The 25,403-nt window shown below is 45.8% G+C and overlaps 1 protein-coding gene across 1 annotated transcript in view; it reads left to right on the forward strand.

Moving 5' to 3' along the window:
- The window catches only part of TAOK1 (TAO kinase 1), a 3,628,992-nt gene that overhangs the window by 1,468,345 nt on the left and 2,135,244 nt on the right, over positions 1–25,403 (forward strand). The window contains exon 10 of the mRNA XM_044054451.1: positions 5,895–5,988. Within this exon, the coding sequence (XP_043910386.1) occupies positions 5,895–5,988 (94 nt within the window). The remainder of the gene's footprint in view (positions 1–5,894; positions 5,989–25,403) is intronic.

A 25,403-nucleotide genomic window follows, 5' to 3' on the forward strand; every position in this document is an offset into this window, starting at 1 on the left:
AGCTCCTCGGAGCCGTGACTGTTGTATCTTCGGAGCCGATACCACCACCCCCCACCCCCCCTTTCGGCTCTGTCGTCCTCCGCTCAGATTTTCTCCTTGAGGCCTTCATTGGAGGGATCCGGGCGTCTGGTCTCTCTCGTCGGCTCCGAGGGGGCGAGTGGCATCGGACCCTTGTCTGACCCCGTTCTCCCTCTCGGGGCTTCGGTGTTGGTGAGCTCAGCCCCGACATCTGCCTCGAAGCCTTCCCTCTCGGTGAGGCCTGGAGTTCCTATCTCTTCGGAGCGGGAACCTTCTGGTCTCTCTGACGGGGGAGCCTTCGAGGTGATGAGGAGTGTACTAGCCCCTGGGCGTAGTCAATGGTCAGTTCCATCAGCTCCTCCCACTACAGTGCCTGCTGACGTCTTTTCCCACTCTCTTGCTCCCGGACCCAGAGATCCAACGCCTCAGGTTTCCCCATTGGGAATATCTTCCTCTTCCGAGGCTTCTCCTGATCCGTCAGGTGAACCTCCGCATAAGAGGACATGTAAGAGGAAACATCTAGACTCCCCCGAGTCTATTACATCTGATACTGACCTTGGATGAGTCGGAGGGATCCCCAAGGTCCTCCTCTGAGGATGTCTCTTTCTCAGACATCCTTGAACTCCTTAAGCAGAGGGGGAACTGGCCTTCCCTTAATCCTTCCGAGGACGAGTCAGTATACCTGGAGGCGTTCGGATCTCGACCCTCCACCTCCTGGGTGTCTCCACCTTTCGACCCTCTTATGGACGTGGTGGCTCAGAAGGCCCCGGATTCGGTGGAACCTATTCCTCGGAGGCCTTCTAAATTCACTACGGCCCCCACCTGATAGGCAATATTTGACAAAAGGTGTCCCGGTTGATGCCATGGTGGTGGCTGCAGCCACCAAAAAGGAACTAGCTGATCCTTCAGTACCTGTCCATCCTCCTAACAAGGATTCTAGGACTATGGACAGGTACGGCAAGCGGATTTTTTCTTCAGCGACCTTTGCCATGCAATCGCTGAACCTACTTGTGTCATTTCACCCGCCTTCAAAGAGATGTTCTTAAAGAGTTGGGAGAAGTTTTACAGGATCCGTCAGCTGCTGGGTCTCAAGATAAGATTAGCTCACAGCTAGGAATCCTAAACTCCATTGTTAACTCCTCCATGCGGCTCATTTCTTATGCAGCCGATGGAGCGAGTAGGGCCGCAGGCACAGGAGTGGCTTTAAGGCGTCAATCCTGGATGCGGCTTTGTAATTTTGCAGACTCCTTCAAGGCGTCCTTCACAAACTCCCCTTTTGATGGTTCGACCTTGTTCGGACCTCAAGTGAAAGACACCTTGACTAGATGCGAACAAGATGGCAAGACTCTTTCTGCCATAGGAGTCCGTTTCTCCACCCCTTCAAGACCTTACCCGAAAGGTCAGAAGGGAGGGAAAATGTGGTTCCGCAGATCTCAAGGAGTCATGCCTGACGCACGAGGTCAGTTTACCCCCATAGGCAGAGGGGGTAACAACAACAGACACCGCCCTAGGGGCAGAGGGGGTCCGCAGAATCAGGGTAGCATAGAGCCTCTTTCTGACAAACCCTTCCAGCATCCCTGAGATGTTGCCCAATTTCCACCTTCGGAGGCAGTCGGGGAAAGATTATCGCTGTACCCAATAGCCTGGCTTTCCCTTTCTCAAGACAAATGGGTGCAGTCGATTATATCCGAAGGTTACAAAATTCCCTTTATTCAAACCCCAATTCAGCAAAAGGGAACCCTTCCAGATGTTCCACCCGGTCTAAGGGAACTTAGCAGTACCAGAGATATCAAAACTGCTAGCAAAAAGAGCCATCCAGCCAGTCCCAGCAGACCAAATAGGATCCGGAATCTACTCAAGGTTCTTTTTAGTACCAAAAAAGACAGGGGACTGGAGACCAATATTAGATCTCGGCAAACTAAACAAGTTTGTAAAGAAAACAAGATTCCGGATGGTCACGCTTCAGTCCATTCTACCCTTTCTGGGCAAGGACAATTGGATGTGCTCGGTAGATCTTCAGGATGCGTACTATCACATAAAAATTCACAGGCGCTCCAGAAGATTTCTCCACTTGCGGCTGGGGACCAGTCACTTCCAATTCAGGGCCCTGCCCTTTGGACTCACTACAGCCCCCAGAGTGTTCACCAAATGTATGGCAGCGGTTACGGCTCACCTGAGACGTCAAGGATTCCAGGTGTTTCCATATCTAGATGACTGGCTCCTCACTGCCACCACCAGGCATCAACTTCTCCAAGCCAGAGATTACACCATTAATATTTGCAGAGGGCTAGGGATTTCTATAAATTTCAAAAAATCTGCCTTGTCGCCTTGTCAATCTATTACTTTTATAGGCGCAAAATTGGACACCGTACAACTTTCAGCAAAGTTAACAGACCAAAGGATCTTGGACATTGAGTCACGTCCAGGTGATTCTTCTCAGCAACAAAATTCAGGCCAGATTTGCTCTGAAAGTATTGGGTCTTATGGCGGCCTCCATAACACTTCTTCCCTTTGCCCGCTTTTACATGCGTCTTCTACAATGGATGCTATTCGCCCAATGGTCCTTTCAACAACTTCCCATGCGTCACAGGATCACAATAACTCCAACTTGCAAAAGGCATCTGACCTGGTGGATATCATCCCCTCAAGTCCATCAGGGCAGACCCTTTGTTCCTCCTGCCCCGGTCACCACGGTTACATCGGACGGCTCCCTGATCGGGTGGGGAGGGCATTATCAGGGCAGGATGGTCCATGGCACTTGGCAACCTTTCGAATACTAAATGTCCTAGAGATGAGAGCAGTGCTTTTAACGTTGCAAGCCCTCAACAACTCTCTTCCCCTGGGAACTATTGCAGTCCAAACGGACAATATGTCCGTAGTGTGGTATATCAACAAACAAGGTGGAACCAAGTCCTATCCACTGTGTCGAGAGGCTCTCAGACTTTGGCAGTGGGCAATCTCTTCTCAGCGGTTTCTGATAGCAACGCATATCCCCGGGAAATCCAACATCATAGCGGACAGGTTGAGCAGAGCTATTCTCATGCCTCACGAGTGGTCTCTCAAACAATCAGTGACGGAAGAGATTTTTCAGGAGTGGGGCCTTCCTTGCTGTGACCTTTTTGCTACACCTCAAAACAGCAAATGCCCAGACTTCTTCTCTCTCTTCCCCCTTCCAGGCCATCCCCCCAGAGACGCTCTAACCCAAGATTGGCCCCGGGGACTTCTTTATGCCTTTCCCCCCTTTCCTGTGATACCTCAAGTAATTCAGAAAGCAACCGCCTTGAGAGCCAAGTTGATTCTCATTGCCCCCTTATTGGCCTCGACAGATATGGTTTCTGTTCCTACATCGTTATCTCTTGGTACAGCCATGGCATCTGGACCCGGTTCCAGATCTTATGACCCACCAGTCAGGGCAGCTTCACCAATCCATACTTTCTCTCAACCTCACTGCTTGGTTGCTCCACTTCCATCCTTCGCCAGGCTTCCTATGATTTCTAATCCCGTCCGGGATATCATAGTAGCTTCCCTTAAATCTTCCACCAGAAGGATTTACACTAGTAAATGGCAACGTTTCTCCTTCTGGGCAAAAGCTAGGAATATAGACCCCTATACTGCTCCGATTCATTCGGTCTTGGACTTCTTAGCTGAGATTTTTCATTCAGGATGATCTTCCTCCACAGTAAAAGTTCAGCTGGCAGCCATTTCGAATTTTCATATAGGCTTTTTGGACCACAACATTCACATAAACTTTGCAAGGCATTCCTTAGAGGTATCTTTTTACTTAAACCTCCGATTAGAGACCCCCCCACCACAGTGGGATCTAAATTTAATTTTAACATCCTTGATTCTTCCCCCTTTCAAACCTGCGGCTGCCTGTTCATTGAAATTTCTTTCTTGGAAGACACTCTTTCTAGTCGCCATTACTTCTGCCAGGAGAGTATCTGAGCGTCATGCTCTCTGCATTCGTCCAACCTACTTAATCTTCTACAAAGACAGGGTATCTCTAAGGACTAATCCGTCTTTCTTACCCAAAGTGGCATCGCAGACTAACTTAAATCAATCCATTGATCTTCCAGTTTTTTTCCCAAATTATTCTGATAGAGCGGAACAAAAACTACATTGTCTTGATGTTCACCGCCAACTCAGATATTATCTGGACAAAACTAAACATTTTAGGAAATCTGATCAACTGTTTCTATCCTATGCAGAGAACAGGAAAGGCCTTCCAGTCTCCAAGGTGACTTTATCTAGATGGCTGTCTTCTGTGATTACTTACATTTATCAGCTCAGAGGCAGAGAGTTGATTTCTAGGCCAAAAGCCCGCTCTACTAGAGCTCTAGCTACATCTACAGCTTTTCAGGCTAGACTTCCAATAGACACTATTTGTGCAGCAGCCACATGGGCCTCTCCTCATACCTTTGTTTCACATTACAAATTAGACTTGGCCTCCAGAGACAGAGCGAATTTTGGTTCCACCGTTCTCAAGAGTCTGTTCCATTGAGCCACCCAGGATAGAGGTGCTAGGGACGCGGTCCCATCCAGCAAGAATGAAGGCGAGATTGACAACTTAACATTAAGAAGTTATGTACCTACCATAACGTTCCATGTTAGTTGTCTTCTCTCGCCATCTTTCTTGCGTCCCGCCCTCCATCCCCCTAGCCTGGTCAGACCGAGAAGATTATGCCTCTTCTGTTAAGAGGTTTTATCCCTTTTTCTAGCTAATCGGCTTCTAGTGTCACTAGATTAGGTTGATCCCTTTCAGAGGATTATGATGATTATGATTGTCATTTTTAGTATTGTTACTTTTTCTTCCTCCTCTCCAGTTGGAAGAATATATTGCATAATTTCCTTAGCTACCAAACGAGATCTGGGTAGTCTGCGCCTTGCATCATGGGATATAGGGTTGCCTTGAGCTGGTAAAATTAGCTCTCGAGCTTAGTAAGTGCCGAGTCTGAGCTGAGGATCGGCTCCGAACCCATCCAGCAAGAAAGAAGGCGAGAGAAGACAACTAACATGGAACGTTATGGTAGGTACATAACTTCTTATTTTTGAAAATGTTCAGTGAATAAGGCATGCTAATAGTTAAATGTTTCACCACACCTACCATGCTTATCTTTTCTACTGTTGAATTTGGAGTGACATGTTGCTTTTTAATGGTAGTGTGACTGCATACTGAGTGAATGCTGGGCTGTGATTTTCAAATGTGCCACCAGCAGCTAACTTCGTTGGCATAGAGGTAAAGCCATGCTGTCCATTATTTGAGACCCGGGTTTGAATAATGGCTGTTAAACCTGCCAGAGTTAACGCGGGATGGAGAGGAGTAATGTGACTTGTTGGTTCTCCTTTCCTCGGGGAGGGGGGAGGTGTGGGAGCACATCTCAGGGGCACACTTTCTCATGAGTAAATCTCCAGTAGAGACTGGAAACTTGACAGGAGTGCAGAGCTGAAAGGGGCCAGGGTTTTCTTGAGAAGTCAAGTCATTCACAGAAGCAGGTGACATAACTTTAGTAACACCCATTGTAGGCCAAACCCTGGGTGTTTTACTGGGCATGTGTAAGTAAGTTATGGCTGAAAATGGCAAAAGACCGCAGCAAAAAGATATACTCCTGATGGCTGCCTAAATTATTTATCATTTCTTGTCTTGGTGTATGGGGAGTGAATGAGAGTATAGACTGAGAAATAATGTTCGGCAGGCAGCAGGGGTAACCCCCCCAAAAAAAAAATGATGTACTGCCTACAGCATGCTGTAGCTACTGAATACTAAATCATTTACTGATTTTATGAAAACATTTTTTTTCTGTGAGATAATATATTACTGCCAGCAAAGTGATGTGCATTTGTCTATTTTATAAAATTATTTTTTTTTTTCCCCCAAGCTGAGAGAAAGCCTCCTTTGTTTAATATGAATGCAATGAGTGCCTTATATCACATAGCACAGAATGAATCTCCTACACTGCAGTCTAATGAGTGGTAAGTACTGCCTTAATTATTTATGCTATGCATTTACATTGCTGTGGACAGGTGACTGGGCATGTTAAATTGTTTGATAATGTTTCCATCTTTGAATTTTGTCTTTTGAAAGTGATGAATGTACATCATAAAGATAATTGATGCAAGTGCATTCTGTAGACTGGGCTGTGTAGTGATAGGTGGGCAACTGTCTTTGAACAGATTTCTAAGGCAGTAGGAACATTAAAGGTAAAGTGTCAGTTTACCTTCCATTCCAGGTTTAGCATAAAGCTGTTGTAAATGGAAGAGTAACTTGCCCCATCTTGTTAGCTCAAGTATATGGTCACTTCATGTCATAACAGCTGGGGAGTGACTTGCAGGCAAAAAATGTTAGAGAGTAGTTAAGTACGCTATTGGCTTTTACTTAATTATCTATGGGTAGTGATAGATTGTGTACCCTGGGCAGTTTTCACCACCCCCACACTCTTAAAAAAATATCTGCAAGGGTCATGCATAAATAATTACATTATTTTGGCTTCACCTTTGCAATTGTTTGGAATGTTTGTGTATGCTTACTTATACTGATGGGTGAAGTGCACATTTTCAAACCAGCCATGAGCCCCCCCCCCCCCCCCACTACACATACACACACACACACACACTCTCTCTCTCCGTTTTTGGGCTAAGCATAATGCTCATTATTTTGGAGCCTTTGAATTAACTTTCCTGATTTGAGGTCATTCAAACATCTGCTATCATATTCCATTGACTTCTGTACTCATTAACTGCAGCCACTTGATTGTGTGCACCAATAATGCTCAACTGTGAAAACAAAACACGCACAATTAAGTGTCCAGCTTGTTCTACGCATGCGCACTGTTGCTGCAAAGGCATACTTTTACTGGTTAACCTGCTTATAACAGGCAGAGTCAGTCATTCTCCTTCACAGAAAGGCCATGTATCCAGCAGTTATAGCCCATTGTTGTCTGTGTACACCTCATATGTCTAATAGTGGTAAAAATAACTTATTCACATAAATATACACTAGTCTTGCAAATACAGAATGTTTAAACTGTGCAAACGAGAGCATGTTTCTTCTGCAATTAGCCCCCATCCTCAATCAGCAGATGTTCTTCGTGTTTCACTGTTGCCGTCATTACATTTGGGTTATCTGCCTGCAGGTAGCCCTCAGCCAGCCTGAATACCAGAGCCTTGGATTCCTGCATCGGATGCTGTCTCCTCTTCCATGACATCAGGTCGTCAGGGGTATAAAACATGCAGCCGACGCCATTACATCAATCTTTCTTGCCGTGTGGTGCCCAAAGCAGAAGCAGTTCACAAGTGCCAGTCGGCCAACTCCTAAAATTTTCGTTTTTGACTTTCAGAACTGAAGTCTTCGAAAAAAGCTAACTTACCCCATTGGGGATGCTTTTTCTTGCTCTTAACCGATGTCAGTAAAAGTTAACAATTGTCTTACCTGTGGAAAGCAAATACCTCATAAAGATTTTCATTCGTACTGCATAGCTTGCTTAAGCCCAGACTATGACGTCCCTCGCTGTCGGTTGTGTGCCTTATTCAACTCCCGAACTATTCGTCGGTCTATTTTCTCAGCAAATTATTTTGGTACTCGGTTTAACTATCCAGAAATGGCTTCGGTAAGCTATCCGACTACCGATATTCCGAAAAAACTTAAAGATAAAGACAGACCACATAGGTCCAAAACTGCCAACGATGCTTCCGTTAAGCTAGTCACCAGTTCACCGGTACTCAGTGAGGCGCTTTCGCAGCCCTTGATACCCGCTACTTCAGATTCGCAGGCCTCTTCTGAGACCCATTCGGAGTCCAGTATGCTGTGAGATGCTTCTTCGACCATGGAACCTGCGGATGTGTCTACCTTTGATGGGTCTGGAGCCACTGTGCAGGCACCGGCTTCTGAGGATGTATTCAAGCTTACAGATTTGCATTTTAAACTGATGCCTTCTTCTTCATCCAGGCCTAAAACTCTACCCACACCTAGAAAACCGACGTCCAAACCGCATGGTCAGGCCCATATGCCTAAAAAACAAATGCTTAGAATGGCTGAAGACCTTACTACTTTAATTAGGGGAAGCCAGCCTTCCCCCATTAAGAGACCTAAAACTGATTTTCCTTCTGATTCTTCTGATCAGGATTCTGAAATCTGTTTCTTCTGATTACCAGGATTTGCCCTTATCTACCTATGGGGATTCTGATGGAGGATTCCATTCCCTCTGCTTCCCCTCCAGAAGATTTTTCTTTTGGTGAAATCTTGCACACTCTTAGGGAGCATTTCCTCTGGAAAAGCCAGGATTACTCTGACTCCAAAAAGAGGCTTAGGGAATTCTTACTACTCCCTCAACACATGCCTTTAGCTATCACTCCTTTTCTGGACATTGTAGATGATGCCTTCTTGGAATCTAGCCTGGCCCCAGACACTTTACCTCCAGCTCCCAGAAAACCTGACCGGTATTACAGAGTACCTGACTCTCACAAGTTCCTCTTCAAGAATCCTACTGCAGATCGAGAGACCATTTCCCAAGGACCAAAGGGCATTAAGTCTACTGCTGCAAAAAATCCTACCCCCTCTGATAGAGTTTCTAGGGCCTTGGACAGATGGGGTAAGAAGGTGTACACTTCTGCTACTTTGGCTATTAGGGCCTTAAATTGCCAGTTTAATATGTTAAAGTATCAGCAGCATGTTTTGGGATTACTTAAACAGAAAATGATGTTGATTACTGACTGTGCTGAACATAAAGAATTACAAGATTTAATGCATTCTGCTGAACAAGTTGGTAAATGTACTTTGCAATGTGGTTTTGACTCTTTAGAAGCATCTTGCAGGGCTGCTGTCACTGGGTCTGTTCTTAGAAGGCATACTTGGCTTAAGGAGCAAAACTTGCCAGATCATGTTAAAGCTAAATTACTGGATGCTCCCTTAAACCAAGTCCGCCTGTTTCGCAATAGAGCAGAAGTCATCCTTAAAAAGATGGAGGAAAAAGCTAAATCTATGCAAACTGTTAAAGATTTCCTGCAAGTACATCCTCCCAGATTTAATAGGTGTTGACCTTCAAAGAATTGGTCCTTTCCAGTCTCTTCCAGGCCTTCTCAGTCCAAACCCAGGAACAGTAGACCACCTAGGTTACAGTCTCAGGGTACACACAGGCCTAAGTAGTGGAGGGCTGCCACTTCCAAAGCAGGAAGTAGTAAGACACCCCCTAGAGAAAAATGTCACAATGGCTTAACATTAACCCTTCCAAGCCCTGCTCAACTGCCTGCTCCCTTAGGAGGAAAGCTCATCCTGCATGCAAAAAACTGGGAAATCATTACCCAGGACAAATGGGTTTTAAATATAGTTTTCCAAGGATACAGATTCCACTTCCACACCCTACCAACCCCAAACGGTTGGCCAGGCCTACTCCCAAATCAGTGGGCAGAGGCTCAACAGCAGGTTCTCTGTCTTGTAAGTATCAGGGCTATTCAACCTGTCCCAGCAGAAGAAAGGGGACAATGTTTTTATTCAAGACTTTTCCTGGTACCCAGAAAAGACCGCTCTTGGCGTCCAATCCTGGATTGCTCTATTCTAAACACCTTTTTGGTAATCCCCAAATTCAGAATGCTAACACTTCAACAGCTGCTTCTTATGCTAGGCAAAGATGCCTGCTTGGCAACCTTAGACTTAAAGGAAGCTTACCTGCACATTCCAATAAGGGAATCTTGCAGGAAATACCTACGCTTCAGAGCAGGCTCCATGCACTGTCAGTTCTCTGCACTTCCTTTTGGCTTATCTACTGCGCCCAGGGTATTCACAAAGTGTCTATCTAGCTCCAGCCATTGCATTTTGCATGCAGAGAAATATTCAAATATACCCATACCTGGATGATTGTCTGATTCAGGCAGAAAGCCAGAACATGCTATTAAAACATACGCCATTCGTAAAGAAATATAAACGAAAAGAAATCTCATCTAGTACCCTGCCAACAGATTGTATTCCTTGGGGGCAAGCTTGAACACAACTCCCCAAATGGCTTACCTCACGCCAGAGAAACAAGTTTATTTGACAACCTACTTCAAACTACTGGCCAGAAAGACCCAGCTATCTGCAAGGAAAATTTTAAAGCCTATGGTGTCAACATTCTCAGGACCTGGAATGAATGATTCCTATCAATCCTTGTATAAGACAGAGTTTCCTTTGGAACCCAAGTCAGATGCACCTGCATATCAACCAAAAGAAATGTTAGCTGCACAGAATTCCCTGACAGCCTTCAAGGACCACATCCGACCCACACAAATGGAAACTGGAACCAAAAATATTCAACCTCTTGAGGAAATCCCCCAGAACTACCAGTGGACAACTTCTAAGCTTGGAAAGTGGATGCTCCTGTTGAAGGTTCTGCTAAAGATCAAACAGGACAAACCAAGGACAATACTTATTGCACCAGACTGGGCTCGCCAGCACTACCCCCTCTCTCCAGCAGCAGATGCTGGATCCTGGATCCACATACCTCAGACACCTTCCTACTGTCCCAGCAGCCTGAACCTTGCAGCCTGGCTAATTCCTTGAGTTCTCCAATAGCATCTCCTCAGTGTTCCTGGAGCCAGACCCAGGGTTATATGGCTAAAAATTTAACCCCCCAGGTGAGTCCCTACTCCAGCCTGGGACCTTAACTTTGTATTGGAAAAGCTCACTCTCCCTCCATTTGAACGAGCTGCAACTACAGAGTTGAAATTCCTTTCTTGGAAAACAGCCTTCCTTCTAGCCATCACTTCAGCAAGAAGAGTGTCTGAATTGCAGGCCCTCATGGCAGTGGAGCCCTTCATTATCTTCCATGTGGACAGGGTTTCCCTCGGGACCAATCCTTCCTTTATGCCCAAGGTGGTGTCTAGTGTGGCCCTAAATTAGTCCATTCATTTGCCTACCTTTTTCCCTAATCCACAAAACAAAGGTGAATGAGTTCTGCACTCTTTGGACGTGCACAAGCAACTTAGATTTTATTTGGGCAGGACTAAGCGCCTCAGAAAATTTGAACAGCTGCTTGTTGGCTTTGCTGCAGGGGCAGAGTGGAAGGCCATTTCAAAGCAAACCATTTTGAAATGGATAGCCCTTTGCCTTAATTTCTGCTAAAAGCACCATGGAAAACCTACCCCACAGGGGATAAGATCACATTCCACCAGGGCTGCATCTACCTCTACAGCCTTTCTCAGAGGGGTCCCTACTATGGACATCCTAGAAGCTGCTACCTGGAGTTCTGTACATACCTTCACCAAGCATTACCACATGCCTATTTTTTCAAAATCCAGAGCTGGTTTTCCCCACTGCAGATGTTCTTCGTGTTTCACTGTTGCAGTCATTACATTTGGGTTATCTGCCTGCAGGTAGCCCTCAGCTGGCCTGAATATCAGAGTCTTGGGTCCTGCGTCGGATGCGGTCTCTTCTTCCATGACATCAGATCATCACGGGTATGAAGCATGCAGCCGATGCCATTACATCGGTCATGATGTTCATCGTACATACAGCTGCAGTCATAACAGATGGGTTCTCCTGCCGTCAGGCGTGTCCTCGGTCGGCCGAATTCCAAAGTCTAGGTCCGGCATCGGTTGTCGTCGCTTCTTCCCTGACGTCAGTGCGACAGGGGTATAAAGGAACCAACCGACGCCATTTTCTTCAGTCTTTCTTGCCGCGCGGTGCCCGAAGCAGAAGCAGTTCGCAAGTGCCGGTCGGCCAGCTCCTGAAATTATGAAATTTGGAAACCTAAGTCTTCTTAAAAGCTAAGTACCCCGTTGGGGAAACTTTTCTTGCCTCAGACCAATGTCAGACAAAGTTAATAATTGTATTTCGTGTGGGAAGCAAATACCGCATAAGGATTTCCATTCCCTCTGTATACCTTGTTTAGGCCCAGACCACGACGTCCCGGTCTGTCGCTTTTGTGCTACATTCAACAAACGCACTATTAAGCGTCGGGCGGAGTTCGCCCAGCATTATTTTGGAAAAGCATTTAACTATACTATGTCGTCGGATACTCCGACTCCGGTTTTGTCTAAAAAACGCAAAGACAAGGACCGACACACGAGGTCCGCGGCCTCTACCGACACCACGCCAAAGCAGACTACACGTGGTCCGGTTCTCAGTGAGGCGCCTACGCAGCCCCTGATTACCGACGACACTTCTTTGACGGTGTCTCCTGTGCCCGAGGTCGCAGGCTCCTCGGCCCACACCCCGACTACAGATACCGAAGCCACTCTTGGCGTTGAAACTCAGAATGTGGACAGGTCCACCTCCACTCAAGGTGTCTTCAGACCTTCCTCTTCTTTCTCCTTCAAGGCTTTCACAAAGTCTAAAGCAACCATGCACCCTAAGAGACCAGCTACACAGGGCCCATCTCCAGGCCCCATGCCTAAGAAACAGATGCTTAAAATGGCCAAGGATTTAATTACTCTAATCAGAGGCTCTCAGCCCCCACCGGACAAAAGGCCCAGAGTGGAGGAAGATTCCCCCTCCTCTGATCAGGGCTCCATTATTTCAGAGCACTCTGATGATGAGGAACATTCTTACTCCCCTTTTGAAGACTCTGATGCGGAGGAGTCCATCCCTTCTGTATCCCCCCCTGAGGATTACTCATTTGGAGAAACTTTGCATACCTTAAGGGAACACTTCCACTTGGAAGGCCAGGATTATTCAGATTCCAAGAAAAGGCTCAGGGAATTTCTCTTGTTACCTCAGCATACGCCTCTGGCTATACCTCCTGTCTTGGACATCCTAGATGATGTTTACTCGGAGGCCTGCCTTAACCCGGGCTCTCTACCTCCAGCTCCAGTTAAGCCTGACAGGTACTACAGGGTTCCTGACTCACACCAGTTTCTTTACAAAAGCCATGCTGCTGACCCAGAAACCATCTCACAGGGCCCAAGGGGAGTTAAGGCCTCCATTGCCAAAAATCCATTGCCTTCCGAGACAGATTCCAGATCCTTAGAAAGGTGGGGGGAAAAGGTATTTACCTCGGCTACCTTATCCATGAGGGCCTTAAACTGTCAGTTTCATATGCTAAAATACCAACAATTTTTGTTATCACAATTGAAGAGTAAAATGTCACAACCTGAACAACCAGACTTGAAGGAGTTGCAGGATTTGATGCATAGTGCAGAACAAGTGGGTAAGCATACCTTACAATGTGGTTTTGATGCTCTAGAGGCCTCATGTAGAGCTGCTGTTACAGGATCAGTCATACGTAGGCATGCCTGGCTCAAGGAACAAGCCTTGCCTGATCATGTCAAAGCTAAATTACTGGACGCCCCTCTTCAGAAGGATGTACTATTTGGTGCTAATGCTGAGGAGGTATTAAGGAAAAAGGAGGAAAGCTGGCATTATTGTCAAAAAATTGGCATGTTGTCACAAAGGACAAATGGATCCTGGACATTATAAACAGAGGCTACAAATTCCATTTTCACACCCTTCCAAAAATGAGAGACATGCCAAACCTGCCACACAATCAAAGGGCAGAGGCACAACAGCAAATTACAGATCTCATAAACATGAAAGCTATTCAAGAGGTACCTACGCACGAACAAGGTCAAGGTTTTTATTCCAGGCTATTTCTGGTGCCAAGGAAGGGAAAAGATTGGAGACCTATTTTGGATCTATCCTTCCTAAACACATTTCTACTCGTACCAAAATTCAAGATGCTCACTCTGCAGCAACTTCTTCCCATGCTGGGCAAGGAGTCTTGGCTGGTAACATTGGACCTCAAGGAGGCATACCTGCATGTCCCAATCAGACAAAATTGCAGAGGGTACCTCAGATTTCTTGCAGGTTCAACCCATTATCAATTCTCTGCATTGCCCTTTGGCTTATGTACTGCACCCAGAGTATTCACGAAATGCCTGGCATCAGTAATTGCCTACTGCAGACTTCAAGGGATACAAATATATCCCTATTTGGACGACTGCCTGATCCAAGCGGACAGCAAGCACATTCTTCTGAAACATCTGGCTTATGTAATAATGTTATTGAAATCTCTGGGATACACAGTCAACAAAAAGAAATCAAGGCTAATACCCTCTCGGAAGATAATTTTCCTGGGTGCCAATTTGGACACAAACACCCAGATGGCCTACCTCACGCCAGAGAAGCAGGGGCAACTAATACAATACTTCAGAACGCTAGCAAATTGCACCAGGCTAACTGCAAGGAAAATCCTGCAGGCTCTGGGATTCATGGCATCTTGCATCTTACTAATCCCATGTGCAAAGCGGCATATGAGGAAACTACAATGGTACCTAAAAAACATATGGTCTCAACACAGCCACAGTTTGGAAACAATAATACCACTAATTCCATGTCTGCAAAAGGAATTTCTGTGGTGGGCTCAAGCATGTCAAACAAACACAGGTCTTCCATTCAGCAAGCCTCAAGCAAATCAAGTCATCACAACAGACGCCTCGGACTACGCCTGGGGGGCACACATGACAGATCGGTGCATTCAGGGCAAATTGTCCCAAAAAGAAAAGCACCTTCACATCAATCAAAAAGAAATGCTAGCAGTAATAAATGCTATGAAAGCTTTCAAGGACCTTCTACAACCAGGTCAATTATTGATGAGAACGGACAACACCACAGTCACGTGGTACATAAACAGGGAGGAACACATTCTTACCCCCTATGCAGACTGGCCATGTCACTTTGGAACATGGCCATGGACTTAAATGGAACTACAAGCACAGTACTTGCCAGGCAAGGAAAACACGCTGGCAGACAACCTAAGCAGGACTATGACAGATCCACACGAATGGAAATTGCATCCAAAAGTTTTTACAGAAATAATCCAAGAATGGGGAAGGCCAGACATAGATCTCTTTGCCTCCCACAAGAATCATCAATTGACAAAATTCTGCTCAAGGATCTTCCATCCAAAGGCCTGGAGAGTGGACGCTTTTTCTTTCAGTCGGACATCAATGACAGTTTATGCCTTCCCTCCTCTTCCTCTGCTTCCCAAAGTTCTATTAAAGACCAAAGCAGACAGGCCAAAGATGATTCTCATTGCTCCGGACTGGCCAAGGCAACACTGGTACCCACTCCTGAGGAGCCTGACGCATTCCCCACCATGGACCCTGCCTCTAATGCCTCTTCTTCTGACTCAGCACAGTTTCAAAACTCTTCACAGCCAGCTAAAAACACTCAATCTAGCCGCATGGAAGATTCCTTAGCATCTCAACAGGCCCTACTCTCCAAGGAGGTGCAGGATGTCATTTTGGAGGCCAGAAGGCCATCAACTAGAAAAGCTTACTCCGCAAAATGGAAACGTTTTTGTGTCTGGAATGAGAAAAAGGGCCAGGATCCTGGAAAGCTGAATTTACCTCAAATACTACAATATTTGGCTGAACTGCTAAGCAGTGGACTTTCTTTCTCCTCCATCAAAATACATGCCTCAGCCATTTCTGCAGAATACAACACTGATCCACCTTTATTCTCTCACCCTCTCTTAAGACAGTTCCTCAGAGGGGCTAAGAATTTAAGGCCTCCAAGGAAACAACCAATACCTGCTTGGGATCTTAATTTCATTCTGGAAAAATTGACCTTGCCTCCTTTTGAGTCAGCTGCCTCCTCAGATTTGCAATATTTGTCCTGGAAAACAGCTTTCCTTCTGGCTATCACCTCAGCTCGTAGAGTTTTAGAACTACAGGCTCTCATGGCTGTCCAGCCTTTTATCATCTTCCATCAGGACAGAGTTTCCTTACGAACCAACCCGTCCTTTATGCCTAAAGTGGTATCCAGGGTAGCTTTAAATCAGGCCATACATTTACCTACTTTTTATCCTAATCCTCAAAACAAAGGGGAGAGATTACTACATTCCTTGGACATCCACAGACAGCTGCGTTATTTGGACAGAACAAAGCCTTTCAGAAAATCAGAACAGCTCTTTGTGGCCTATGCGGTAGGAGCGCAAGGAAACCAATTTCCAAACAGACAATCTCAAAATGGATAGCCCACTGCATACGCTTTTGCTATTCCTTTCATGGCAAAACTGTTCCTACAGGCATTAGACTCATTCCACCAGGGCCACAGCCACCTCTGCAGCCTTCCTCAGAGGAGTTCCTACCAAGGATATTTTGGAAGCAGCCACTTGGAGTTCTGTGCATACCTTCTCCAAGCACTACAACCTACCATTATACTCCAAATCTAGAGCAGGCTTTGCCACTGCAGTCTTGCAGGGCATTTTGGCTCCTCCTAGTTCCAACTAGTGCCTACCACCCCTTTCTTAGCTTTGGGATTCTACCCATCTGCTATGACTGCAGCTGTATGCACGATGAACATAGTACAGTTTTGTACCTACCATAAATGTAGATGTTCGAGTACTAATACAGCTGCAGTTCAGGTTTCCCTCCCTCCTTCCCCTCTTGGGACAGGCATATAGGCTAACACATCCTCATACAACCTGATTGGGGTTTTCATTTATGATGTATTTGCTTGCAACTACTGTATTTTGATTATATAGCTCTGCATTATCCCACAATTTTATTATTGCCTTCCTTCTCGGGGCACCTGACAACTGGGGCAAGAAAAACTGAAAAAAATGGCGTCGGCTGGTTCCTTTATACCCTATATATATATATATCGCACTGACGTCAGGGAAGAAGCGACGACAACCGACGCCGGACCTAGACTTTGGAATTCGGCCGACCGAGGACCCGCCTGACGGCAGGAACCCATCTGTTATGACTGCAGCTGTATTAGCACTCGAACATCTACATTTATGGTAGGTACAAAACTGTACTTCGTGTTTCACTGTTGCAGTCATTACATTTGGGTAATCTGCTTGCAGGTTGCCCTCATCCGGCCTGAATTCCAAAGTCTTGGGTCCTGCGTCTGTTGCTGTCTCCTCTTCCATGACGTCAGGTCATCAGGGGTATAAAACAAGCAGCCGATGCCATTTACTTTTAGTTTTTCTTGCCGCGCGGTGCCCGAAGCATAAGCATTTCGCAAGTGCCAGTCAGCCGACTCCTGAAATATTCGAGTTTGAATTTCAGAACAGAAGTCTTCACTAAAGCTAAGTACCCCATTTGGGAAACTTTTTTCTTGCTCCATACCGATGTCAGAAAAGTTAATTGTATTTCTTGTGGGAAGCAAATACCTCATAAGGATTTCCATTTATACTGTATTCCTTGCCTAGGCCCTGATCACAACGTGCCTGGCTGTCAGTTTTGTGCTAGATTTAACCAACGCAATATTAAGCTTCGGTATATTTTTGCCTCAAAGTATTTTGGAAACAGATTTAACTGCCCAGAAATGTCGTTGGATAGCAATCCGACTACCGGAGTACATAAAAAACGCAAAGAAAAGGACAGACAGTCGAGGTCCAAAATCGACAAAGCTTCTCCTAAGCCAATCACCGGTTCGCCGGTGTTCAGTGAGGCACTTTCGCAGCCCCTGATGCCCACTACTTTCGAGTCGCAGGTCCCTACCGAGACCCATGTGGAGTCTGGCACGCCGCGTGATACTCAAAGTATTGGACCCACGGATGTATCCCCCTCGGATGGGTCTGGAGCCGCTGAGCAGGCATCGGCTTCTGAGGGTGTATTCGGGCCTCAACATTTTTATATCAAACCGACGACAGCTGCAAAACCAAAGACAAAAGCAACTTCTAAAACTAAAAAACCGACGCATGAGCCCACGTGCACAGGCCTCTATGCCTAAAAAACAGATGATCAAAATGGTTGAAGACCTTCTTACCTTGATCAGGGGTTCCTATTCCCCCTCCTGATAGGAGGCCTAGGCAAGACACTGATTATGAATTTTCAGATCAGGTTTCTATTTCTTTTGATTCCTCTTCTGATCAGGAATTATCTATACCTCCCTGTAAGGATTCTGATGCAGAAGAGTCTATACCATCTGCATCACCTCCTGAGGTTTATTCATTTGGAGAAACCTTGCATACTTTGAGGGAGCATTTTCACTGGGAGGGTCAAGATTTCTCAGAATCAAAAAAGAGGCTCAGGGATTTCCTTCTCCCTCAGCACAGGCCTTTAGCCATACCCACTGTTTTAGACATTGTGGATATGTTTTCGGAGTCGAGCTTGATCCCTGACTCTCTACCTCTGGCTCCCAGCAAGCCTGACAGATATTACAGGGTCCCCTGACTCTCACAAATATTTACTTAGAAACCCTGCTGCTGATCCTGAAACTATTTCACGGGGTCCAAAGGGAGTTAAGGCCTCAACAGCAAAAGATCCTACCCCTTCTGACAGAGATTCATGGGCACTGGATAGATGGGGAAAAAAGGTTTATACATCTGCAACCTTGGCAATTAGGGCCTTAAACTGCCAGTCTCATATGCTCAAGTATCAACAACATGTTATGGGATTGCTGAAACAGAAAATGATGTTGATTTCTGAATGTGCAGAAAATAAAGAATTGCAGGAATTATTGCATGCAGCTGAACAGGTTGGGAAGCATACTTTGCAATGAGGTTTTGGATTCCTTTGAGGCCTCCTGCAGGGCCGCAGTTACTGGATCTGTGATTAGGAGGCATGCCTGGCTAAAAGAGCAAAATTTGCATGATCATGTTAAAGCTAAATTACTGGATGCACCTTTACAGCCTGATACTCTGTTTGGTATTAAGGCAGAAGAGGTTTTAAAGAAAATGGAAGACAAAGCTAAGTCTATGCAAAGTGTAAAAGACTTCTTACAAGTGCAGCCACCAAGATTCAGTAGAAACTGGCCTACAAAAAATTGTTCCTTTCCAGTGTCAGACAGAGCTCAAAGGGGCAAATCCAGATGCCCTAAGGGTTCCAGATACCTGGCACAAGATTCTTACAGGTCAAAGCAATGGGGCGCTTCTACCTCCAAATCTGGAGGAGATAACACACAAACCTACAGAAAAGAGTCCCAATGACTTCCCTCTGCCTTCACCAAGCACTTGCCTTTTGGCAGCACCCTTAGGGGGAAGATTAGCACTTTTTGCTCAAAATTGGCAGTTAATAACCCAGGAGAAGTGGGTGCTAAACATGGTATCACAGGGATATACAGATTCCACTTCCTTACTCTGCCAATAGCAAATGGTTGGCTGGATCTGCCAAAAAATCAATGGTCAGAGGCACCGAAACAGGTTACGTCCCTCATGGATATGGGGGCCATTCAGCCAGTACCAGAACAGGAAAAAGGACAAGGTTTTTACTCGACTGTTCTTGGTACACAGAAAGGACAAGGCCTTGTGGCCAATACTGGATTTATCGATTTTGAACACATACCTGGACATTCCAAAATTCAAAATGCTGACTTTGCAGCAGCTTCTGCCCATGCTGGGCAAGAATGCTTGGCTGGTGACATTAGACCTAAAAGAGGCGTGCAGAAGATTCAAGGCTGGCTTAATGCATTACCAATTCTCTGCACTGCCCTTTGGCTTATCTACTGTGCCCAGGGTCTTTACAATGTACCTAGCACCAGTAATTGTTTTTGCAGACAAAGAAGTATACAAATATATCCTTATTTGGACGACTGTCTCATTCAAGCAGAGAACAAGGACATTCTTCTTCAACACCTGGCATTTGTGAAAAGGCTTCTAACATGCCTAGGGTACACAATAAACGAAAATAAATCACAACTGGTACCCTCTCAAAAGATAATATTCCTGGGTGCAAGCTTGAATACAACTGCCCAGATGGCTTACCTCACGCCAGACAAACAAAGGCAACGGACTACTTACTTCAAACTGATGGCAACAAAAACCCACTTATCTGCAAGACAAACTCTGCAGGCTTTGGGCGTCATCCTACTGATTTCATATGCAAGACTGCATGCAAGGAAACTTCAGTGGTACCTAAAAAGTTTATGGAGTCAGCATTGTCACAGTCTGGAAACAATGATTCCTCTCATTCCATACCTACAACAGGAGTTTCTATGGTGGGCAAAGGCATGTCACAAAAACATGGGACGGCCCTTCACTCTACCCCCTGCCAGCCAAACCTTAACAACAGATGCATCAGATTATGCCTGGGGGGGGCCCACATGGTGGGAAGATGCATTCAGGGCATATGGACCCCAAAGCAAATGCATCTACATATCAACCAAAAAGAGATGCTAGCTGTTTCAAAATGCCCTGACAGCCGTCAAGGACTTAATTCATCCAGGACAACTACTAATAAAGACGGACAACACCACGGTTATGTGGTATATAAACAATCAGGGGGGCACACACACATACCCCCTTTGCAGATTAGCCATGCCACTGTGGGACACAGCTTTGACTTGCCAAATACATCTTCAAGCTCAATTCCTGCCAGGCAAACAAAATACTCTGGCAGACGGTTTATGCAGAAACCTTATGGACCCTCACGAGTGGAAAGTAGATCCACAAGTCTTCAGCATGATGACAAAGAAATGGGGGAGCCTGGACATAGATCTTTTTGCCTCTCCTCAAAATTATCAATTGAAAAGATTCTGCACAAGGACTTATCACAGACAAGCATGGAAAGTGGACACCCTATCCTTCAGTTGGAAAAACCTATCCGTTTACGCCTTTCCTCCTCTGCCTCTTCTTCCCAAGGTCCTACTAAAGATGATACTAATTGCTCCGGACTGGCCCCGCCAATACAGGTACCCATTCCTAAGGAACTTGTCTCAATACCCAGCTTGGACCTTAACTCAAAGACCTCAACTACTGTCCCAGCAAAGCAATCAGATCTTGCACAATCAACTCCAGACACTGAACCTGGTAGCATGGCTGATCATGTAGGCATACAAACAACACCTCTCGGTAAAGCTGTGATGGATGTCATTTTGGAAGCCAGAAGGCCTAGTACTAGAAAATCTTATGCTGATAAATGGAAGAGTTTCTGTGCTTGGAATCAAGCACAAGGAACTGATACAGCGGAACCAAATATTCCTCAGATATTACAATACTTGACTGAGATGCTTGACAAAGGCCTATCTTTCTCACCAATTAAAATCCATGCCTCTGACATTTCGGCTCATTACAATACAGAGCCTACAAGCTAAGCAATATCTTAGAAGAGCCAAAAATTTAAGGCATCCTAGAAGATCATCAATACCTGCATGGGACCTCAATTGTGTTGGAAAAACTCACCCTGCCTCTATTTGAACCAGCTGCTTCTGCTGATATAAAGTTGTTATCATGGAAAACAGCTCTGCTACTAGCAATTACTTCAGCAAGAAGAGTCTCAGAGCAGCAGGCACTCATGACTGTGGAGCCTTTCATCATATTTTACCCAGACAGGGTGTCTCTGAGGACAAATCCTTCATTTATGCCTAAGGTGGTTTCCAGTGTGGCTCTTAAACTATTCATCTGCCAACCTTTTATCCAAATCCGCAGAACAAGGGGGAGAGAATTCTGCATTCCTTGGACATACACAGACAGCTAAGATTCTACTTGAGCAGGACTAAAGCTCTAAGAAAAACTGAGCAATTACTAGTGTCATATGCTGCAGGATCAGAAAGAAAGGCTATTTCAATGCAGACTATTTCAAAGTGGATAAGCCACAGCATTTGTTTCTGCTACTTACACCATGGCAAACCTGTGCCCAACGGCATTAGGTCTCATTCCACCAGAGCTGCAGCTACTTCAGCAGCCTTTCTCAGTGGAGTACCAATCAAAGACATTCTAGAGGCTGCTACTTGGAGTTCTGTTCACACCTTTACAAAGCATCATCATTTGCCTCTCTACTCTAAGTCCACGGCAGGCTTTGCCACTGCAGTTCTGCAGGGCCTTATAGCTACACCTAATGCTGTTTAGCACCAGCCTCCCATCCATAGCTTTGGGATTCTACCCAAATGTAATGACTGCAACAGTGAAACACGAAGAACATAGTACAGTTGTGTACACTTACCATAAATGTAGATGTTAGAGTGTATTCACTGTTGCAGTCCAGGTTACCCACCCGCCATCCCCCTTTTCATTCTGGAGTTTCTTTCCTTCATCTTCTACAACCTATATGGTGTATTTGCTTGTAGATGAAGGTAAAGTTTGTATTGATGCATGTATATTTGCTACCTTTTGGGGGGCACCTGACATCTAGGGCAAGAAAAACTAAAGAAAATGGCGTTGGCTGCTTGATGTTCATCGTGTTTCACTGTTGCAGTCATTACACTTGGGTTATCCTGCTGGCAGGCTACCCGCAGTCGGCCTGAATTCCAAAGTCCTGGTCCGGCGTCTGTTGCTGTCGCCTCTTCCCTGACGTCAGTGCGCCAGGGGTATAAAAGATGCAGCTGACGCCATTTTCTTCAGTCTTTCTTGCCGCGCAGTGCCCGAAACAAAAGCAGCTCACAAGTGCCGGTCGGCAGACTCCTGAGATTTTCAAATCGAATTTCAGATCAGAAGTCTTCAATAAAGCTAAGTACCCCTTTGGGGAAACTTTTTTTCTTGCTCCAGACCGATGTCAGAAAAAATTAACTATTGTATTTCTTGTGGGAAGCAAATACCTCATAAGGATTTTTATTCTTACTGTATTCCTTGCCTAGGCCCAGACCATGACTTTGCTAGCTGTCGGTTTTGTGTTACGTTTAACCAACGCACTATTAAGCGTTGGTACGATTTTGCCTTTCATTACTTTGGCCGAAGATTTAATTCTATAATGCCATCGGAACAGCCGATGACCGGAGTTTATAAAAAACGCAAGGAAAAGGACAGGCATCCAAGGTCCTAAACCGACGATGAGGCCACCGCTAGGCCAGTCGCCGGTTCTCAGTGAGGTGCTTTCGCAGCCCCTGACGCCCGCTACCTCAGAGCCACAGGCTGCTTCCGACTCCCACGTGGATCCGACTAGGCCTCTGGATACTCAAGGTATTGGACACTCGGAAACTATTCCCTCAGATGGGTCCGGAGCTGCTGAGCAGGCATCGGCTTCTGAGGGTGTTTTCAGACCTTCACAGTTATATGTCAAGCAAACATCAGCTTCAAAGGCAAAGACTAAAACAGCTCTAAAGACAAAGAAACAAATGCAGCATTCTCCTGGACAGACTTCCATGCCTAAGAAACGTGCTTAAAATGGCCGAAGACCTAATTACTTTGATCAGGGGTTCCCATCCCCCTCCTGATAAGAGGCCTAGGCAAGAAAGAGAATATGACTCTTCTGATCAGGTTTCCATTTCCTCTGACTCTTCTTCTGAACAGGGATACTCCCTTCCTCCCTATGAGGATTCTGATGCTGAAGAATCTATTCCTTCAGCCTCTCCTCCTGAGGATTATTATTTTGGGGAAACCTTGCATACCATAAGGGAGCATTTTCACTGGGAGAGCCAAGATTTCTCAGAATCTATGAAAAGGCTCAGAGACTTTCTTTTACTACCTCAGCGCAGACCTCTTGCTATTCCACCTGATGTTCATCGTGCATACAGCTGCAGTCATTACAGATGGGTTATCCTGCCGTCAGGCGGGTCCTCGGTCGGCCGAATTCCAAAGTCTAGGTCCGGCGTCGGTTGTCGTCGCTTCTTCCCTGACGTCAGTGCGGCAGGGGTATAAAAGAGGCAGTCGACGCCATTTTCCCCAGTCTTTCTTGCCGCGCGGTGCCTGAAGCAGAAGCAGTTCGCAAGTGCCGGTCTGCCAGCTCCTGAGATTTACAAAAGTATTTCAGCCGAAGTCTTCTTGAAAGCTAAGTACCCCATTGGGGAAACTTTTCTTGCCTCAGACCGATGTCAGAAAAAGTTAATAATTGCATTTCATGTGGGAAGCAAATACCGCATAAGGATTTCCACTCTTTCTGTGTATACCTTGCTTAGGCCCAGACCACGATGTCTCGGCCTGCCGTTTTTGTGCTAGATTCAACAAGCGCACTATTAAGCATCGGGCGGAGTTCGCCCTTCACTTTTTTGGCAAAAAATTTAATTATATTATGTTGTCGGATACTCCGACTCCAGTTTTGAGCAAAAAACGCAAAGATAAGGACCGACATACGAGGTCCGCACCATCTACTGAAACCACGCTAAGGCCGACTACTGGTTCTCCGGTTCTCAGCGAGGCGCCTGCTCAGCCTCTGAGTACCGATGACACTACATTACCGGTGTCTTCAGTACCCGAGGTCGCAGGTTCCTCGGCCCCCATTCCTACTACAGATACCGACGCCACTCCTGGCGGGGAAACTCAGAATTTAGACAGGCCTGCCATTTCTCAAGGGGTCTTCAGGCCTAACTCCTTCTCTATTAAAGCCTTCACTAAATCTAAAGCAGCCATGAAAACCAAAAAACAGGTTCCTCAGACCCCCTCTCAAGGCACCATGCCTAAAAAGCAGATGCTTAAAATGTCTGAGGATTTGATTACTCTTATCAGGGGTTCTCAACCCCCCTCTGACAAAAGGCCCAGGTTAGAGGAAGACTACCCTTCCTCAGATCAAGCTTCTATTACCTCAGAATTATCTGAGGACCAGGATTATGCCTTTTCTCCATTCGAAGACTCTGATGCAGAGGAGTCTATTCCCTCGGTCTCCCCCCCTGAGGACTTCTCTTTTGGGGAAACCCTGCATACATTGAGGGAACACTTTCACTGGGAAGGCCAAGATTACTCCGATTCCAAGAAAAGGCTCGGGGAATTTCTTCTGCTTCCCCAGCATAGGCCCCTTGCTATCCCTCCTGTTTTAGATATATTGGATGATGTGTACACAGAAGCCAGCCTTAATCCAGATTCTTTGCCTCCAGCTCCTGTTAAACCAGACAGGTATTACCGGGTTCCTGATTCTCACCAGTTCCTATATAAAAGCCATACTGCTGACCCAGAAACAATTTCACAGGGTCTCAAGGGAATTAAGGCCTCTACTGCTAAAAACCCATTACCTTCAGAGAGAGATTCCAGAGCTTTGGAAAGATGGGGGAAAAAGGTGTACACCTCGGCCACTTTAACCATGAGGGCATTAAAATGTCAGTTCCATATGTTAAAGTATCAACAGTTTTTGATATCTCAGCTGAAAAACAAGATGACATAACCAGAACAACCAGATTTAAAAGAGTTGCAGGATTTGTTGCATGGTGCAGCACAAGTGGGTAAACATACTTTGCAGTGTGGTTTTGATGCTTTAGAGGCCTAATGTAGAGCTGCTGTTGCAGGGTCTGTTATATGTAGGCATGCTTGGCTCAAAGAGCAAATATTACCAGATCATGTCAAAGCTAAATTATTAGATGCACCTCTTCAAAAAGATGTATTGTTTGGTGTTAAAGCTGAGGAGGTACTAAAGAAAATGGAGGAAAAAGCGAAATCAATGCAAACAGTGAAAGATTTCCTGCAGGTACAACCTCCACGTTTCAGCAGAAACTGGCCTTCAAAAAATTGGTCCTTTCCAGCCACGGACAGACCTCAAAGGGGCAGATACAGACGCTCAAGGGGTAGAGGGCAACCTCAAGGATCTTTCAGAGCCAGACAGTGGCAAGCCCCAACCCCAAGAGGTGGAGAAGATAGATCACAGTCTTTAACAGACACAATGACTTC

The sequence above is a fragment of the Protopterus annectens genome, chromosome 13.part0 (genome assembly GCF_019279795.1).
Source record: "Protopterus annectens isolate FY-2018-M chromosome 13.part0, PAN1.0, whole genome shotgun sequence".
In the NCBI taxonomy this organism is placed as follows: Eukaryota; Metazoa; Chordata; order Ceratodontiformes; family Protopteridae; genus Protopterus; species Protopterus annectens.